This window comes from Glycine max, chromosome 16, assembly GCF_000004515.6.
Source record: "Glycine max cultivar Williams 82 chromosome 16, Glycine_max_v4.0, whole genome shotgun sequence".
Lineage (NCBI taxonomy): Eukaryota > Viridiplantae > Streptophyta > Magnoliopsida > Fabales > Fabaceae > Glycine > Glycine max.
In genome coordinates this window covers 34,350,947-34,371,048 of record NC_038252.2, presented here as the reverse complement: position 1 = coordinate 34,371,048, position 20,102 = coordinate 34,350,947, and the positions used below count along the sequence as shown (strand labels likewise).

General features: G+C 30.7%; 1 protein-coding gene across 1 annotated transcript; it reads right to left on the bottom strand.

Moving 5' to 3' along the window:
- Positions 1-641: 641 nt before the first annotated feature.
- LOC100791198 (silicon efflux transporter LSI2-like) lies at positions 642-7,318 on the bottom strand. The gene is given in 5 exon segments (XM_041010573.1): positions 642-3,737; positions 4,704-4,893; positions 5,037-5,549; positions 5,552-6,312; positions 6,829-7,318. Coding segments are annotated over 4 exon segments (1,602 nt in total). The 5' UTR covers positions 6,188-6,312; positions 6,829-7,318; the 3' UTR covers positions 642-3,474.
- Between the last annotated feature and the right edge of the window lie 12,784 nt (positions 7,319-20,102).

Here is a 20,102-nt window from a genome sequence, read left to right as displayed (position 1 = left end):
TATTTGACTAGGCATCATATATCTAGAATATAAAATAAGATATAAATTATAAAAGAAAGGTTGGTTGTTAAAATTAATAAAATAGAAAATTATAATAAAATTTCTACTATTTCAGATCATACAAGAAGTTAAGAACACATCCAAAAGAAAATAACTAAAGAAGAAAAAGAGTTTATTACTTAAATCACAATTTTTAGAAACATTTCGAAATCTTGCTTGCTACATAGCATCGGCTAGTCTGCTCTTACCAAAGCCCAGCCAATGAAGCCTTGCAGATATATATATATATATATATATATATATATATATATATATATATATATATATATATATATATATATATATATATATATCGATCATTTTATGTATAACATCTTACAATAGTAAATGTCACTATACTTGTTCTAGATCCACTTGAAGCTGTTTTTGTATTTGTGACACTTTAAACTTTCTATCCACTGTAAACACATTATAGGTATTGCATGTGTCTCTTCTTTCTCTTGAATTATAGATAATTAGATTAACAAAATTGGAACCAATTCCCTTCGGGTTTGGCACTTTGGCCCAATAAAATTATGATTTGGTCTCTGCTCTAAAAGAAGAATTTTCAATTCACCAACAAAAAAAAAAAAAGAGGAGAATTTTCAAGGAATAAGTTGCTCTTGTATTTGACCTCTTCACTGCAGAAAGAAAATCTCTCTTAAACAGTAAAGTCCCAAAAAGGAACAAATATGAATCATCAAAGGAAAGCAAATATCAAGCTTATACATTCCTCAGAAAAATGTTTCTCAGAGATAGCATTGCCTTTGAAGATCTTGGATATTCAGAGATAGACACTGCAAAAATAGCAAAGGCAATTAAATCAGTCAAGAAAATAAATAAATTAAAATTAAATAAACCAACAAATCTTGACACTGAAGAAATCCAAAATCACTAAATCCTGGCATGAAATCTATAATTAAAATACACCCAAATTTGGTTTAATCTCTCAATTTATTTATTTATTTTAACATTTAAAACTTAAGGGGAAATAGAAATAGTAACTGAGTTCAATATATCTAACATATCCAAACTGAAATGCCACCAGACGCAACTTGTGCAATTTTAAAACTTACAGCAAACACACCGTAAACAAAGACGCCTCCTGCTAGCATACAAGTCAGATCAAGAAAAATAAAAATTTTATAGATAAAATTGTCAAGAGAAAACACTGTTAGGTGAACCATGCCAACACCAATAAGATCTTAATTGGAAAATGGAAACAAAACAATTATGCTAGTATCCAAAACATGATATGGAGCAAGATAATAGTAGCACAAGCATCTAACTGTAATTAAAGTCAGAAATTAAGAGCACATGCCCATACAACTTGTACGTGTTCCATATGACCTTGAGGGAAGTAATAAACCCTCTCTCCTTCACTCAAAAGAGTGTCAAAGGTTGACACAGACATGCCACAATTCCTTGTATAAAGCATCATTGTGATATATTTTTGCAAACATCTCTGTACAAATTCAAGTGGATAATGGGATCACTAACTTGACACATATCACAAATGCAAACCACTCTCACCTTAAACCTCCACTTCTGTTTACCAAGGTAAACATCCTTCAATTTGTCATACAAGCCAAAGATTTAACTTCAATGAATATTGAAAATAGAACAGAGATGTTTGAGACAAATACTGAACACAGACCTGAAGAACATAACTACAACAAATCCTTTCATATATAGATGTAGATATGAACAACCATCTCATAAAGAACTTTTTTAGCTCTAACTTTCAAATCTAACACACTGTCATGTTTTTTTACACCTTAATGAAATCTGGACAACAAATCAGTGAATGAATCCTTCTACAGACAATGCGGGACACACATCTGTATGGACATCGAAGAGTTCACAATGCTTTTACAGGAAATCAATGCACTAAATCCTGAGTTCAAAACAATGAACGCCTACAAAATAACCAGCAAAACAAATGAATTTCCAAAATCGCATATAGTGTGTGTTTGGATACCACCAAAATCGCGGTGGATCCAATAAATTCACGTAAAATATGTGATTTTTCAGAAGCAACAAGGAGTTACTTCAAAGGCACCGTGATTTTAACCTTGATTTTGTGTGATCGCTCCACCATCCCAAACATACCAATAATAAACAGCAAATTCATTGTCCTAATGCATAAAATGAACACAGTTATATTTAAATTGATTTAGTAAAAAAGCTGCAAGATACACTGAACCTGAGAAGTTAATCTAAAAAACAAGTTCAGTCACCACCTGTGAAGTTTGAAATTTACAGCTGGAAGATCCTATTAGATACTGTTCTAATACTTTGGGATGCAATAGCCATCCATGTATGAATATGGAATTGGATAAAAAATCAAAAGCTCTGCATGATATCGGGCCAATTTTAACTAGCCACAAATTAAAATGAAGTGTTGCAAACAATGTAGCCCAATCACAAAACCGATAGGAGGTAAAAAAACGGAAATAGAATGAACAGTATTAGAGTAACTTGCTACCTCTTCATCATGTGTATTGTTATAGAAAGATTTTAATAGGATATGTAGAATTCTGTCCAAATGAAAAGAAAAAAAAAAAAACAGGTCCTAGGAGTATCTCCAATCTCCAATAGAAAAGTCATTCATGCATTCTTTAACTTACTTTTAAAGAATACTATACAGCCATATAAGATTTAAGAATTTCAACAAATTTTAATTCAATAGTAGAATTCTTAAAAGCTTCAAACTAGCTTCACAACGTACCTTACATTTATATGTTTTGTGTTAATTCTGACAATCAAAATAATTGTTTATATGTTCTTGGTAGTCACATTATTACAAATCTTAATAGAACTGCTCAGATGTTGTAATTTAATTTTTCATGCAGCAAGTGGACGGAAAAAATTCTTAATTGTTGAAAAGAAAAGACTGATTCAGTAATGAGGGTTACAATAAGAACTCGGTGTCATAATGTTAACTAAGAATGGTTCGACTATATTAACGAATTGGTATATTACAGAAACACAAGTTTAAAAGTTATGGTCTTGAGAACGCAACAAAAGACAGAAAGACTTGATTATTTTCCAAGAAGGGATGCCACTATATTAACTTCAATAGTATAAATTCATAAGCCAGAGTTTTTATTTCTAAGAATCCCTATAAGAATCACAGTTGGAGATGGCCTAAGTACCCAAGTTTAACACTTGTGACCACTCTAATATTCCCATCTACTAAGAAACAGGTCTTAGATTAGCTTTTGCCTTCAAAGTTGAAATAACAAAGCATCCCTTGCCAACTTTCAGAATAATCAGTGATTCTATGTGTAAGTAACATAAATTATTAGAACACAGAAAATCCATTATTGTTACATACATTTTCCCAACTACCCTAAATCACTTTGCACTAAACTTATTTTGCCTTTGTATAAATTTCTACTGTAAGACTATCTGTGTTCAATAAAATTCCAATCATCTTATGAGTGTCAAACCAATAGCAGTGATTATAAGGGTGGAAGGAAGACCAAATTTCAGATGGCTCCAGAAGGTTAATGTGTATGCAATGTTGGGGGCTCGGCGAGCTTGTTCACACACTATCAAGTTAGCAGCTGATCCCAATAGTGAAAGGTTCCCTGCAACTGTGCTGGCCCAAGCCAAGATGAGCCATGCTTTCTTCTCATCCGCTTGGGAAATTGCAGCAGCTGAGGCTGCAACTGGTCCTCCAAGCAATAGAACTGACAAACATAAACACTAGATTGTTAAAGACTGCATCAGATCAAAGTGACAATGTCTACTTAAAAACAATTCTGATACAAAGAGAAATGAAGATAAAGACTTAAAATTTCATTATGAATAATTCTAGAATTTATGGATTTTTCTAATTCTGTAAAGTTTTGAAATTTTCAAAAATATCATAGTTATGATTGAGCAGTTATGAAACTCCATGTTTTGATTCTAAAAGTATCCAAAACTGCACATTTTCAGAAACCTGCAGTTCAAGATTCTTTGCAATTATGCCTCTTATATATGAAAGACAGTAACTTCAATTTTGAGGATCATTTCATCCATTTTCTGTTTGTTCCGAAGCAGAAGAACCTCAACTTATTTATAAATTATAGTGAAAATTGCATTTGTTTATAATACTTTAGTTGATTCTTTATGTTATGTTGAATTATTAAAGAAGTGTTTCCATTGCCAATATTTATACGCTTTGCTATCCTCATTTTTATGCTCCTAAAATGCTCTGTCCTTTTGCCACCCCTTTTCATTAGTGAAAAATATATGAACCTAAAAGCAAAGTCAAAGTCAAATGATAAAATTTCATTAATTAAAAACTATATTATTAAAAGTGAAAATCAAAAAACAAGATTTTCCTATGTATGTTGAAAATCATAAAGTACAAAAACTATTATATTGACAATGTCTGAGCCCTGCTTTGACTTTGGAAAGCCTTAATGAAGACATTGAAGGGCATTAATGATTTCGGCTAACAAGTCAATCAAGCAAGTACCTGTATTTCTTATTTTCTCGAAGAGCAATAAAACTTTCAATCAAGAGCATCTTGAAAACCAACTCAGTGAATACGGAGAAAACAGATTTTACAAAAATATGGCATGACTAACAAGAAAGCTAAAATGAAAAACAAAAGTAAATAGAAAAGCGGTGATGCAAACATTTTGACAGAATAATCACCCACATACCAGTTGGTACGTTTGAAGCCACATTTGATAGGATTAATATAACTAGAGCAAGTATTGCTACTCCACTAGCTTGATTTACTCGAGAATAAGGCTCCATGACATCCCAAAGAGCACCTGGAATCCCAGTTCTGTTGAAGCCATCTACTGTGATGAACATTCCACAAAAGAATATCAAGAGTGAATAGGAAACCTGTTTCAGGAAAAAGAAAAAAAAACATTCCAAGAGATAGTTCAAAGTTTTGCAACAAAACAACAATAGCTACTTACTAGTGTTTCAAGAGGAAGAGAAATAAAAAGAAATCTTGAACAAGATGTTGTGTTCATAGGTTTTACCTTCTCTAAGCTTGGCCTAGCATCTTTGAAATCAAGAACTACCAAAGCTAGTGCAGCTGAAATAGCAGTCCATGACATATTCAAACCTAGAAGCATTGCAATCAACATTCCTAATGTGATTATGTATACGCAGGATTTCCACAGTATATATTTCCATCTAACACTTGTATAGTCCTTTTCTTCTAAAGTAAGCAAGACATGTGCTTCTACTGGTTTATCTACTATTCCATCATCTTTTGAAGGACTGCCATTTATTTCCTCCTTTGTTAAAGGAGGCATACCATTTGTCTCCTCCTTTGATGCATTTGAGTTTCTTGTGGAATCTAATGTGTTACTAAGAACCCTGTCAATTTCACCATCAATTGCCGCTGACCGGTTTCTTAGAGTCTGAACTTGAGGGGAATTTGGAATATTAAAACTGTCTATGCGGGCATTGAGATAGGAGTTGAAATGAGACATGTGCTGAGAAACTGTGGGATTACTCTCCGCTGCTGCATATCTGCACTGGATCCTCTCGTCCTCTGAATAGACAACACCTTCCAATACATAGCCATAAGAATTAAAGCATTCACTACAACCCCAACAAGCATAGCTGGAAGAATACCAATTAGAAACTGTCCAAATGATATTCTACCCTGAACAGCTATAACCAGATTTTGGGGGTTACCAATTGGAGTTGCAGCAGACCCAATATTGGAACTTGTAGCAAGTGCAAGTAGTAAAGGATGGGGTGGGAGGTTATGCTGCTTTGCAATTTTCAATATGAATTCTGTCAAAACAACACAAGCGGTATCGTTAGTGAAGAGTGCACTCGAGACAGCAGAAATCACACAGATTCTGCAAAGCAAGTCTTTTGCTCCTCTACTTTTCCAAGAGAGCAATTTCCCAATGTATTTGAACATGTCAGCTCTTTCAAGGTAAACACTGACAACCATTGTGCCAAAAAGAAGACCAAGAATGGGAAGATCAATTGCTTCATATGCTTGATCTGGACTAATAACTCGGAATATGACCATAAGCATTGCACCTAGCAGGGACCCTGCAGTTCTCCCAATGGGAAGAAAAGGCACAGCAGGGAAAACTGCCAACACCCAGAAGATTGCAAAGGCAACTGAACCAAGGACAAGTTTTGGAACCGGTGCTAATGCCATTCTTGTGACTTCAAAAAAAAGAAGCAACAATCAGTTCCTAACTTGCAATCAGAGACTGAAAACTCCACAACTCTAGGCCAATAACAATGCTATTTGTAGAATGAAATTTCCTGAACATGAAAAAGCTAATTGACTGGTTAGTAAGAATGCGTGAAAATTCAAACTTGTGAGATTCCCTTCATGATTATCCAATCTACTACTATATGACTGTAAAAAATAATGTGAATAAAGTTTAGTGATCACTGATCAAGCAGGTAGAGCGATTATATATGTTCATGCTTAACAACATTTTATTAATTTTGAAAATCTCACACTTTTCACGAAAATCCTTCCAACCAAATAACATTACTGTTTCAAAATAATGCAAGATTATAATTTTCTTAGTGAGTTATAAAAAATAAAAAAATAAAAACGCTCATATATAGCATATGGAAAGCATTTAAAGCATATATAGCAAACTCATTCAGCTAAACCAACACTTTCAAATGGGAACGTTCATATATAACCTTAGTTTCATTTTAATTTTAATCAATTTATTTATGTTAAGTACATCGTGCCAATCATTACAAAGGATAAGAAAACTAGCAAAGAGAAACGGCATTAGAGAGAATCACACATCACATATTTTCAATCTCAATTACCTTAAAAAGCAACAATCTATCACGCGCCGAGGTCTAACATATGAACCTTTTCACGAATTTGCTGTCCCTGAATTGGAGTTCATGCAGTCTCCATGAAAAAGCTATATACTTTTGGGAATTAAAGTATCTTTTTTTCTGGATTGAGATTGAGAAATAAAAAAAAAATATTTCAATCAGTTAGGAAAATGGTAGATGTGAATTGCGACATGATCAGTGTTCTGAAGACACCTCGTAGCCACATGGAGGAACCTGACACCCTCTGGCTTATATATATACACACATTACGTGCCATGGAGAATGAAAGACTTAAACGACAACTTATTAAATAAAGTGTTGTGGAGCGATATAAACTCCATTTTGTTTTCCTTCTTGTGGGCCATAACTTTATGGGTACAAAATAATTCTTTGATACCGTAAAATTAATTAATATAGGACATAATACGAACTTTATAATTAAAAATTCATACTTGCACGTAGCTGTATTTGGCATTGCGTCAGTATCACACCATATTACTACTTTTTTTTACATAAAATGGAAAGACACTCTTAATAACATTGGGCAAGATGTGAATAACATGTTGGGACTGCATTTAATATTCTAAAACCATCCATTAATTATTTAGATAAAAATTATCTAAATATAAGATTATTTAATCTTTTTAGTAAAAGAAAATATTTGAGATGTTAGTATAATAATTTATTAGATAATTGGTTTAAAGATAATAATAGGAAGAGAAAAAATATAAAATATTAATTTGTTTTTAAAATAATAATTAAGATAATAGAAATAATAGATAAAGAAAGATCGGTTAAATAAATTTCAAATTATAATCTTTGTGTAAGGATAAACGGTTCATTTTCTTAAAATCACACATAAAAAAAAACCTTTTGATATTGGTGAGTTGCTCAAGGACTGAAAAGAAAGAAGAATATGAGAAAATTTCATTAATTCAATTGATATAGAAGATGAAAAATAACACAAAACACAAATGATCTAGAATGGTATTTTATAATTATGTGTGAATTGGTCATCATTTCTTAGAAAGTAGTGGCGATATATCTTTTATTTCAAAAAATGAATATGCATGAGGTACATTTATCTCTCATGGAGAAGAGATATGAAATACCTTTATCTGGGGTGGTGATGAGATAATTGATACCTTTATCTGGAATGAGGAAGAGATTTTAAATATCTTAATCTATGATAGGAAAGACAATGAAATGTCATTGCATAGATATAATGAGCTCATAAATACTTTGAATAATATGAAATCCACATTGGTTCTGAAAACCAAAGAGTATAATGATCATGAGAATTACTGAGTGTCTGTGATGCTTACCTAAATGATCATTTTATGGGAATAGATTATGATTTTTTCAATTTGAATATCTATTAAGTATATATATATATATATATATATATATATATATATATATATATATATATATATATATATATAATATTTTTTGAAATTTATTGTGGATATTGTGATTATTTTTCAAATTACCACAGTAGCTGATAACAATACTATTTGCAAACTCTTATTTATAACTTGTTTTATTCATTGTGGTTATCATTTCATTATAAATGTTGTTTTCAAAACACAAGAAAAAAAATGCTAAAATTGAAGAGACTTGAAGACATAATTTTTTTAGTTACATTTACTTTAACTTATTTAGTACTTCAGAATAAAATGTCAGATATGACTAGTTAATTGGGTTATATTTTAGTACTCATTTAGTATAAATGTTCATATTTTAAAGATAAGATATTACTTATCTAAAGACACTTTTATTTGATTTTATTTATTATATGAGAGATACTTTTGGACTATTATGATTTTAATAATCCCTTTAATATGTTTTTACTATGAGTTGTTATTGTAACAGAGTAGTTACACTACCGTAGAGATCTACTTAAAAGATTATTGTACAAGTCCGAACGGCAAACAATTACATCCTGTTGTAGTTACTCAATTAGTTCTTAGGCGCCAGAAGATATCCCAGAAAAGGATTGTCCACCAAACAAAAAAGTGATATGCATATGTGGGATTTGACCCCGTACGCATCAGGACCATATTAATTACTACATATTAAATAGTTTTTAAGATCAAATTACTGCCCATAAGAAGGTAGTATTTACAATCACACGTAAAGACAATTTGTACATAATTAATAATATCGGATGGTAATTATCTTAAAACAAACAAGTAGTAATTATTATCTTTGTTAGCTGAATAAGTCAAGTTGTTGAAGTTGTTTTAGGAGTTTCTTTTATATATCCAATGTGTAAGTTTTAATAATCCACCTTAATTTTAGGAATAAGTCATTAAGGGATATTAGGTTGTTATCATGTGGTACGTAGTGCTACTATGAAATTGATGAATTGCAAAACTCATTACAGATCCTTGGGAACAAGATTAAGAGGCAGGAGAAGGAGGAGCAACTGCTTCAGGCTCAAACACAGGCTTTGCAAGGGCATGGATCAGAGAAGAGTATAATTTTCTTAGTGAATTATAAAAGACACAAAACAAAACCCAGCAATGGAAAGCATTTAAAGCATATATATGTAGCAAACTCATTCAACTGAACCAACATTAACATTGAAAAAAGTGACATGCAATCTCATCTAAATGCAAACGCCCATAGGCCATAGCCTTGGTTGATCGTTATAATTTTAATCAAATTGTATGTGAAAGTACATCGTGCAAATCATCACGTACCAAAGATATAATTAAGAAAACTAGCAAAGAGAAATCTCAATTACCTTAAAAAGAAACAATCTATCACGCGCTGAGGTCTAACACAATGAACCTTTCATCGATTTGTTGTCGTCCCTGAATTGGAGTTCATGCAATCTTCATGAAAAGCTATCAACTTTTAGAAATTAAAGTCTCTTTTTTTCTTGATTGAGATTGAGAAATGTAAAAATGTATATTTTTTAATCAGTTAGGAAAATGGTAGATGGGAATTGCGGCATGATCAGTGTTCTCTAGACACCTCATAGCCACATGGAGGAACATGACCCCCTAGCTCTGGCATATATATAGCATTGAGAATAAAAGACTTAAACAACAACTACATTTACTGAACTGTTAAGGAACAATAAATACTTCATCATTTTTTTTCCTCTTGTGGGTCATCACTTTGTGGGCACAAAATAATTTTTTGATATCCTAAATAAATAAATATTAGACATAATACCAACTTTATAATAAAAAATGCATACAAACACGTACTTGATTTGGCATTGCGTCACTACATATTAAATAGTTTTTTAGATGAAATTATTGATTGATAAGAAGGTATTTTTAATCACGCGTTAAGCATAAAGACAATTTGTACATTTGATATAAATTAGGTATTTAATTGATATTTAATAGGGGATGATAACCTTAGTAAATATTTTGCTAACTTTGGCTTTCTTACGTAACTTAACAAAGCTTTAAAATATGATAATGTAATCTGGGGGGAAAGTCCATGATAATTATGTTAGAACTATCTGACAAAATGATCTAGTGTGAGTTACGTGAATCCAGGACTATCATCATTATTCTATGTAACTTTCAAAATGATGCATTTACAAAGAGTATATTAAAAGTGCAATTGCTAGAGCATAAAAGTGTTTTTGGAAGTACAATTTCTTAACGAAATCCTTATGAGTTTTGTTGAAAAAAAGTATAGTCTTTAAGGATTACATTGGCTAGCTGTGACAAAGGAGTGTTATAAAGATGACATGGTTTCTAAATGCAACTGCATGTGTTAATTAAAAAGAGAATTAGAAAGTGCAAAGAATTCTCTTTTAAGTGGTGCATGCAATTTTCAGTGGCCAGTGCTGTTAACAAAGGATTTAAGAGACAAGAATCGATGCAAAACAACTACAAATCATGTCTTTCCAATAAGAGTATTAACATATACGGGAAGATTTGTCTTGTATAGAGAAAAAGAAATGAGATACTATCAGTGCTTGTCTCACACAAAAGTAGCAAATAAGCATCATACTTATCTTTTTTGGAATCACTCAGTCACACTCTTGATGGAACAAATTTCCATTTTTGTGAAATGGGATTGAAACTGTTTGTACTTTTTCTTAATAAACTGATTCTGATGGATTAATATAAAAATTAAAAAATCAATTAGCACTCAACACAGCTATATTTGGGTATCTTAAACATATATGATGACTATTACAAATACAAAAGAGGGGTTGGTTTCGAGCTATCTTAATATAATTTTCATAAATATACGGCTAGAGAATGTGTGTTTCTCATATTTGTTGTTATAAAATTGGAAAAATTATTTCCAGGCATAAAACATTTTCAAGAAGAGAATGACTTCAATCTTAAGGGATGATGTTTACGGATAAGATATTTTTTATGAAGTGAGAATATATATATATATATATATATATATATATATATATATATATATATATATATATATATATATATATATATATAATTCTTTTAACTTACTCTATACTCCATTGACAAAAAAAGAAAAATCAACAAATATTAGTTCTTAGTTAAAAAAAAATTTAAAAAATACTCATAAATGTCATTCTCACCATTATATTTCTGGAAATCTTATTCTTAGAAGTAAAAGTAGATAGCTTGATTACCATTCCCAAAAAATAATTAAATAAAAAAACTTCCGAAGTTAAAAGAGTAATTAATTGTGTATGAATGCTTCTTAAGTAGTTTAAACAGTACAAGAAAAAACAATTGTTTGGCCATTAATTAAATTCCAGGCGCTAGATTTGACTAGATTAATTACAAAAAATGTAGTTATAACGTAAAAGGATTATTAATTCTAAACATTTATTCTTAAAATATGAGATTGTATATACTAATTATATTTTTTAAATCATGTAGATAAATTTATGTAAACACCATATTAATTGTGTTTATGTATTTAACTTTATTTTATGTAAATTTAAATCCTAGCCTTTTAAAATTGTGTACCTTTTATGTTTTTTCAATTAAAATCTTTAAATTTTCTATATAAAAAAATCAAAATCTATACTTTATTGCTTTATGATGAGATTCTATAAAGAAAAAAAAAATAGAAGCAATCACTTTCAGTAATGGCTTGGATTGGAAAGAACGTAGGTCTAAACTTGAGAAATTTCAACCCTAACCAAATTCAAACTTGATATCTTGTACTCCAAGTTTTTCCAACCCGTATGGCAAAGTTTTGTCGACAAAACTGAGTCTCTATTCAACGTCAACCTATCTCAATCACAAGCGAGAGAGAAAAAATACATACAATGAACGTCACACTAGTTTGTTAAATCTATAGAATGGATTCGAAGGAAACGTGTCCAATTTACAAGCCAATAAAAAAGCCTACGTATCAGTGATATCGATTCAAATTAAAGATAAATATATAAATTTTCTCTTAGTATCAGCAAGCTAGAAAACATTAGAAATGTGACATCAACTTTGACCCTTCACTATAACAAAATAGTAACATAACTGTGGAATTTAGTATCTACTACCATGTTGATACTAACTTTGTTAATATAATGTCACTTAAATAAACTGACACGAATGGTCACTAGAAACTGATTTTTTTATTTATTTTTTTTGTAATTTAACTTCATCGGTTGATGATAGAAGATTGAATACCCTAGCTAGGGTGACACGCTATTGTTATTTGATAAAAGTTACTGTAGCATTAATCAGCCCAACTAATGTTAAAGGAAACATTTACTTGACCGCAATATATGAAGTTTGAATTGCGATTTGCGATATTTAGCCTCAGCTATAATTTATGTAATGAGAGCCAATACGTACTAATTTAAAAGTAAAATAAACAAGCATGTGCATGTTTTTTTGATAAAAACTTTCAACTACGTATTTTCTTCTCCCATGTGTCCATTACACAATACAAAACCCCAGGATACATTATGCAATATATCCCCAGAAAACAGAACTTGCAAATTTCCATGGTCATTAATGCACCTTTTGCATATAAAGAAAGTTGAACAGGAAAGTTGTTTCAAAGGACATTAATTTTAGGTTGCACGTTCATACTGCATGTGTATGAAAATGTCCAATACATGCATCCAACTTTGACCATGCATATACAAAGTTATCATTTTCGTAAGGAGAAAACTTGATTAAAAAGTGATGTACATGTTAAAGTAAATGCGTTAGGTAAATTTCAACTGCGTAGATTTTGAGCTTAGTAATTATTCTATGGAATGGATCCCTAGTCAGCTCAATTACTAGTGGAGTCTTTGTCTAATTAGATGAAATTTTAATTTTATTAGTAGTTAGATTTATTTATTTGTTTGGTAATCGAATTAAACAACATCGTCAAAAAATGGAAAGAAAAAAAAGACAGTAGGGAGGCTTATCTCAAAAATCACTCATCACCGATCAGGGTTGAGTATCATGCTAGACGAGACATATTCTTTGGGAGAATATTGAAGTTCAAATGCTAGATAAGTAGGTAGATTAGTAGTGTTTTAATTACAATTTTTCTTACATGAATTTTAATTATCATTCATAATACTAAATATTCATCGTAAGCCATGGTTGAAAAATAGTGTCGAGAGAATATTCATAATATCTATAGTCACCTAGATTGTATGATAGAAAGAAGAAAAAAATATAAGAAAAATAGAGTGGATAAAAATAAAGAAAAGAAAAATAGAATGAATGAAAATAAATGAGAAATAAAAGTAAAATAGGAGTATTTTGTTTAAGAGAAATAGGAAAGAGAAAAAAATATATTTTTGAAATGGAGTTTCATGGTTAAATCTTTGATTTAATTGGTTAAATAAAAAAACAATTGAATGTTTTTATTTAATCTATTAAATAAAAAAAACAAAAGATTACATGTATAAAAGATTGATAATCAATTGTCAGTTATTGATAAGTAATTATTAATGATATGAAACGTGTGTACTGTACAATTTTCACATTATTCCACTGCATCTAAATTGGAAGAAAAGAAATAGGTGAAAATGGAGTAAATAAAAACTGAGAAGAGAGAAATAGAGTGAATGAAAATAATTGAAAAATTGAAATAAAATAGAAAGATTAGGAATGTTTGGTTTAAGAGAATAGGAAAGAAAGGGGGAAAATAAAAATAAAGCAGAATTTTAAGTCAAATAATCATTTTTTTTAATTTAAGTAATTAAATTATTTTGATTTAATTGATTAAATAGAAGAAAAAACCAATTTTAAAGATCTAATTGATTAAATAAAAAAAACAAATAAATTTACTTATTAAAAAACTATCCAAGAAATGTGTTTTTTTATGAGTAAATTTTAGTTTTTAATTATTAATTTTGTTAACGAGAGAAATTAAATACATGATTTTTTTCTCTTTTTTCTCCCTTAGTCACAAAATCAACTTTATAACTTCACCTAAAAAAACATATATGCTATGCAATTTTCAGTCTATTTAATTACATCTAAGAGTAAAAATGTTTAAGTGTGAAGCCACAATTTTTTTAATTTCTCTCTTCTCTAATATTTATCATATCAACGAGTCTTTTTTTTAGCTCTATTTTACTTGTATTCCCTCAATTTCTTTTACATTTCTAGCCGGTAAAAATTACCAATAGAAATTATACTTTTCAACTTTCAGTACAATCGGCAACCACACACCTTTGACTTTCAGTACATTTCTACTGAGTCTATGACTCATTCAGACCCATTGCCTTGCTAGAAGTACAGATCTATAGGAATTGGGATGAATTCAACACCTTGTATATTCATATATGATTTTATTAATTAAATGAAATGATATTACTCTTAGTCAATGTGCTGGTGAAGGTTGATCAAGGTAAGGATATAACATTAGTATGAAGAGAAACTAATTAAAGAAGAAAAAAAATTTAGGCTCTAGCTAGGGAGGGGCCTATTGTTGGTTTTAATAAAGTTACAAGGATAATAGACTTTGGATAACCAACTTTGACTGTAGATTAAATTAATGTTAAATTATTGCCACAAGGAAATTGATGAACCAACATTGATATATTCCTCATATAGGTGAAAGCTAGCTCTATTAAATATCCATACGAAAGGTTCTGTTTATGAGCTTGCAGATGGTAGTTGTGGATAATACTATTCAAATTACAGTACAGTACAGTTTCTTATGCCACTAACTATATTGTCATATATAATAAAAGGTAAAATTGTAAAATTGGTCTCTTACTTTATCTCTAATTACGGATTTGATCCTCCTATAATTTAACTCACAAATTTAATTCTCAATTTTATAAATTTCTGCAAAATTGGTCTTGAAAGTTCGATTTAAACGTTAATCGTTAATCTTAGACGTTGACTGCCACGTGTCAATGTCATGTGTCAACGTCTGAGTGGTTCCCTGTAAAGGTTTTATTTTTTTAGGTAAAATTACACTTTTGGTCTCCCAGTTTTACTCCAATTTTAATTTTGGTTCCCCTATAGTTTAATTCACACATTTGGTCCCCGGTTTTATAAATCTCTCTATAAATTGTTCTTGCAAAATTGGTCTTTTAAATGGTTTAGCCACTGGTGCTAGAGACATGGTAGGTCTTGATAAATCTTACACTTCTTTTTCATGGCAAGTTTTTCACTCACTTGGAACCCAGAGAAAAACCACTCTTTGTCTCTCTCCCACTTCTGTGGTTGTTCAACTTGGGAAAGTGGTGCATGAATCCCAACCTGGGTTTGAAATTTTCAGATCTCTTACTTTAACAGATTATGTAATAACCCTCTCTTTTTTTTTTCTCCTTCATGCAATATTATGTGTATACGACTGTTTAAGTGGCCTATGTATGACAATGGTATTTTTGTTTGAAATTTGAAATACAACTTCTCCAGTAATGAAATTTGACTGAATTTATAAAAGGATTTATAAAATTGGGGGACCAAATGTGTGAATTAAATTATAAGGGGACCAAAATCGAAATTGAAGTAAAACTGGGGGACCAAAAATACAATTTTACCTACAAAAAATGAAGTATTTATAGGAAATCACTCAGATGTTGACACATGGCATTGACACCTGGAAGTCACACGTGACATTGACACACGGCAGTCAACGTCTGAAGTTAATGGTCAACGTCCAAATCGGGCTTTCAGGACCAATTTTGCAGGGATTTATAAAACTGGAGGACCAAATTTGTGAATTAAATTTTAAGGGGACCAAATCTCCGAAATTAGAGATAAACTAAGGGACCAAAAGTGTAATTTTGCCTATAATAAAATACTAAAGTACATAATATCCTTCGTACGTAACATTTTCTTTGTGCGGCTGATAGAATTCCTACTTTTGGAAAATAACTTGTACAGTTTGAAATCTTTCTAGCTAGATGTCCATGTAAGAGTTTCTTGATTTGGAGTGTTTTGATTCGTCTTAAAAACATTAGAAGAAACAACTATATATTCAAAGGTCACAAAAAAGTAACTTAACAACATTTTTCGCCTGTAACAAAATAATAAAGAATCTTTTTAGAAGTTGCAAATAATTAGTGAATTAATTAGCAACATTTTAAAAATAGTAATATTTTAAACATTTTGATAATTATATGTTAAAATATTGTTAAACCTTTAAACCGCATGACTTAATACTACAACTAAATTGTGGAAATGTTGCAATTACTGGGGGGAAATAATAATTTTGAAATATTTTTCTATCTCTCAATTATGTTGTTGCGTATAGATCAACTCAATCTATTCTCCTAATCTGTCTAAACACATAAATATTCCGTTTAGTCTCTCTTTGGTTTTCGCCACAAGAGTTTATACGCGTCTTACCCTTTCTCAATCATATTCTCTCTCCATTAGAATAAATCAACATATGGAGTGATAAACAAACTAGAGGCATTAAATTGAAGAACTTCTCCAATACGAATTTTTCATCAAGCAATAACACATTGTTAGGAAAGGCATTACTTCCAATGCAATGAGTCTCACACTCATTATGAGGATAGATACTAGGAAGGACCAAAAAATAATAATACTACTATTTGCGTGTATTTTGTACCTACATAATTTGGGTGCAACTTGCCTTTTAGCTTTGACAACACCAGTTTGGAACACTGCTTTTCCTTTACGCCATTTCTTTTAACATAAACCATCTTCCTTCTCCATCCTCACCCTTGAAGTTTGGAACAACATCCCTCTACCCCGGTCCTAAAACAGTGTAGAGTTGGTCTTGTTTATCAAGAGAGTCTAGTTAACTTGATTAAGCCCATTGCATGAATATTGTAAATTTTCTTGTATTATATTCGATTTCTATGAATAAAAACGATCTTATTTGAATTTAATTAAAATTAATAATAATAATTGCACCTAACTTAAATGCAAACCACAAAATTATTCTTAGTTGAAAAGACAAAATTAATCTTAACTTTCATTTTTTAAACTAATAAGGGTCAAGATCTAATGCACAAAGACTGTTCCAAAAAGGAGAAAAACAAACAACTATAGATGTATGTTTGAATTTCAATTGAGAGTTTTTCTGTCTTGTCTTTAACTCTCCTATTCATTAGGGAAAAGAAATTCTAACTAATTTAAAATTTAATCAGGAAATAAGTAAAGCTTGATCAATAATTGGTTCCACCAAAGATCAAATTTAGATACTGTCTGAACATTCTACCTTAACTTTAACATATTAATTACTTATGTTTAATCACTTGGTTTAATCAAAAGTGTTTTAAAATACTTTTATTTTCAATGGTATGATTTTTTTCTTTTCATTTTATGTATTAAAATTCGTAAAAAGAAATCCAACTTTTAAACAACTAAAACCTAAGTCTATGGATGAATCAACAGAGTTTGAGGAACTTCTTTTCGCACCCTTTTCTCTTTGAATCCTCTTTTTTTTTTCAGAAACTAATGTTTGAAAAGTAAAAAAAAAGGTGGGGTGTGAAAAAGAAAAAACTAGTTTTCAAAAATATCAATTTTGCCTAATTTCATATACCCTGATCTGTTATCTTACTTGACCAAAATGGACCGGCCCAAATTAACAGTCCTATCAAAGTATTGTGATGTGAACGGAACCAGCAAGGCCCACCCACGAATAGAGAAGGAAAAGTCCGAAAGAATGAGATAAGAGAATGACAAATAAATAAATAGTTGCAATTCCAGATTCAGGTTCAACAATCATATTAAACCCCACCTTAGAGCAACTGAATATCTTAATTATAATTACAAATTATGTAAATAACGTAGGGCGTGTTTGGATTAAAATTAAGATTGTAAATTGAGTTTGTAAAAGCAACCCAAGTTTTGCTTCTAGAAAAATAAGTTTTCAAATAAAATTTTAATGTGCTGACGCACTTTTCAGGATAATCAAATATGTCATAAAATTGAGTTTACTCTCCAAACTGAGTTTGGAGCACCCCAAGTGAAAAACCAAACGTAGCTGTAATTGTTAGTAGTAGATCATGAATCAGGTGAATGAAAGCACCATAGGTTTGGTGGCTAAGAAGGAAAAGAGATGAATTGAGGGAAAATTTTCACTCAAAGTGTGGATCCCACACCTCCTTAGAGTTTAATCAAACATGTCACAAAATTGAGTTTGGAGCAACCCAGATGAAAAACCAAAGTTGTAATTGTTAGGAGAAGATCAGGTGAATGGAAGCACCACAACACTTAGGGTAGGTTTGGTTGCTAAGAAGGGAAGGAGATGAATTGAGGAGAAATTTCACTGATTTCACACCTCTTTCTCTTTTTTTTAATTCCTTCTAAATTTCATTTTTTTTATTGTCAACCAAACCTATCCTTAAAAAGAATTGTGTAAATTTGAATAAAGAAATTTCATGGAAAAAAAAAAACTTCAACCTCAACAAATTTGTAATATAAATAAGAGTTAATGCTATTGTTAGTTTCTAAAAAAATTCAAATTTTAAAACCAATAATTTATGTACTTTTATTTTCTAAAATATCCAAAGTTTTATTTTTATTATTATTATTATTATCAAAGTTTGGTTATTTCAAAAAGTAGAGATTGAAACCGATGTTTTAAAATCAAAAACTAAAACCAATTTTGTTTTTTAAAAAATTGAAACTAAAAACACGTTAACCCTATAAGTACTTATGTACACATAATTATTTGAAGCGAGTATTCAATTTATTTCCAACCTACTAAATACAAGTTAATTACTTATTTATTTTATTATAATTATATTACTAAAAAATTATTCAATTATGTGTATTTTCAAAAGGGTATTTTGCAAAGGTGTCAAAAGGTACTGTAATCTAGGCAAAGGTTAAAAATAGGTTATGGCAACACTATTTTTCAGTTGAGAAACATACTACTGCATATGATCTAACTAGTTTTTAACTGCCACTAGAGGTTATATCCAATGCCTTGTGAATCCACAAAGCTTTTGCCTTTATGGACAAGATCAAGAGAAAAAATTGATCCTGCAGGTGGTTGAATGAAGCAAGGCACCCACCTATGATTGAAGGGGGTTGGACCCGAAAGCGAAACATTTTGTCCAATGGGGGAACTAATCGGTGGACTTAGCAAGACAACAAGACAAGAAGAAACAACTAAGACAAACACTACACAACATAGTGCATGGCACTATAAGGGTCCCCCCTCATATGACAAACATACACTTCTGCCACCATCTGATATGAAAAAATCAAATCACTTTTCTTTCTTTCTTTTCCATTTTTATTATTATTTTTCCTTTGGGTTGAAAACTGAAATGAGGAATCAAACTGAACCAGCCAGCATATGATGAGCCAGAACGACTTGGTTGCAGCCTTTGAACTGCTGCTGCACATTCATGCAAGGGGACCATGCCTCAGTTAGTGGCAGATGAGTACGAAGTTTGTGGTAGCTGAAGTGCAGCTCCCCCATTGAAGCATTGCATTAATTAGAAGGCACAACTACAGGTAAACATGTAGAAACATATAGCTGTATAGGGAACCCACCTATGTGCACCACATGCATTTTTGAAACTACCCCACCTTTGCAACAATTGCAGAGGCATGCAACTAAGACCCCATCAAATGTACAGGTTTTCTATAAATCCAATTGCCCCCCAAAAAGTAGAATAATAAAAATAAAAAGAATAAATAATATAATTTTTTTTCATTATTGCATATGAAATGATACAATAATCCACAACACGAAATACCTGTACTTTGCTATTTCTGTATATTTGAAAGGATGAAATGCAAGAAGTAATGTTTCACAATTATATAAATATAATATAACCCACTATTGGTCCCTACCTACTACCACTATGCTCCCCTTGCATTCTACTTTAGGTCCTCAAGGAATATAACAACTGTTGGTTCATCTGAGTC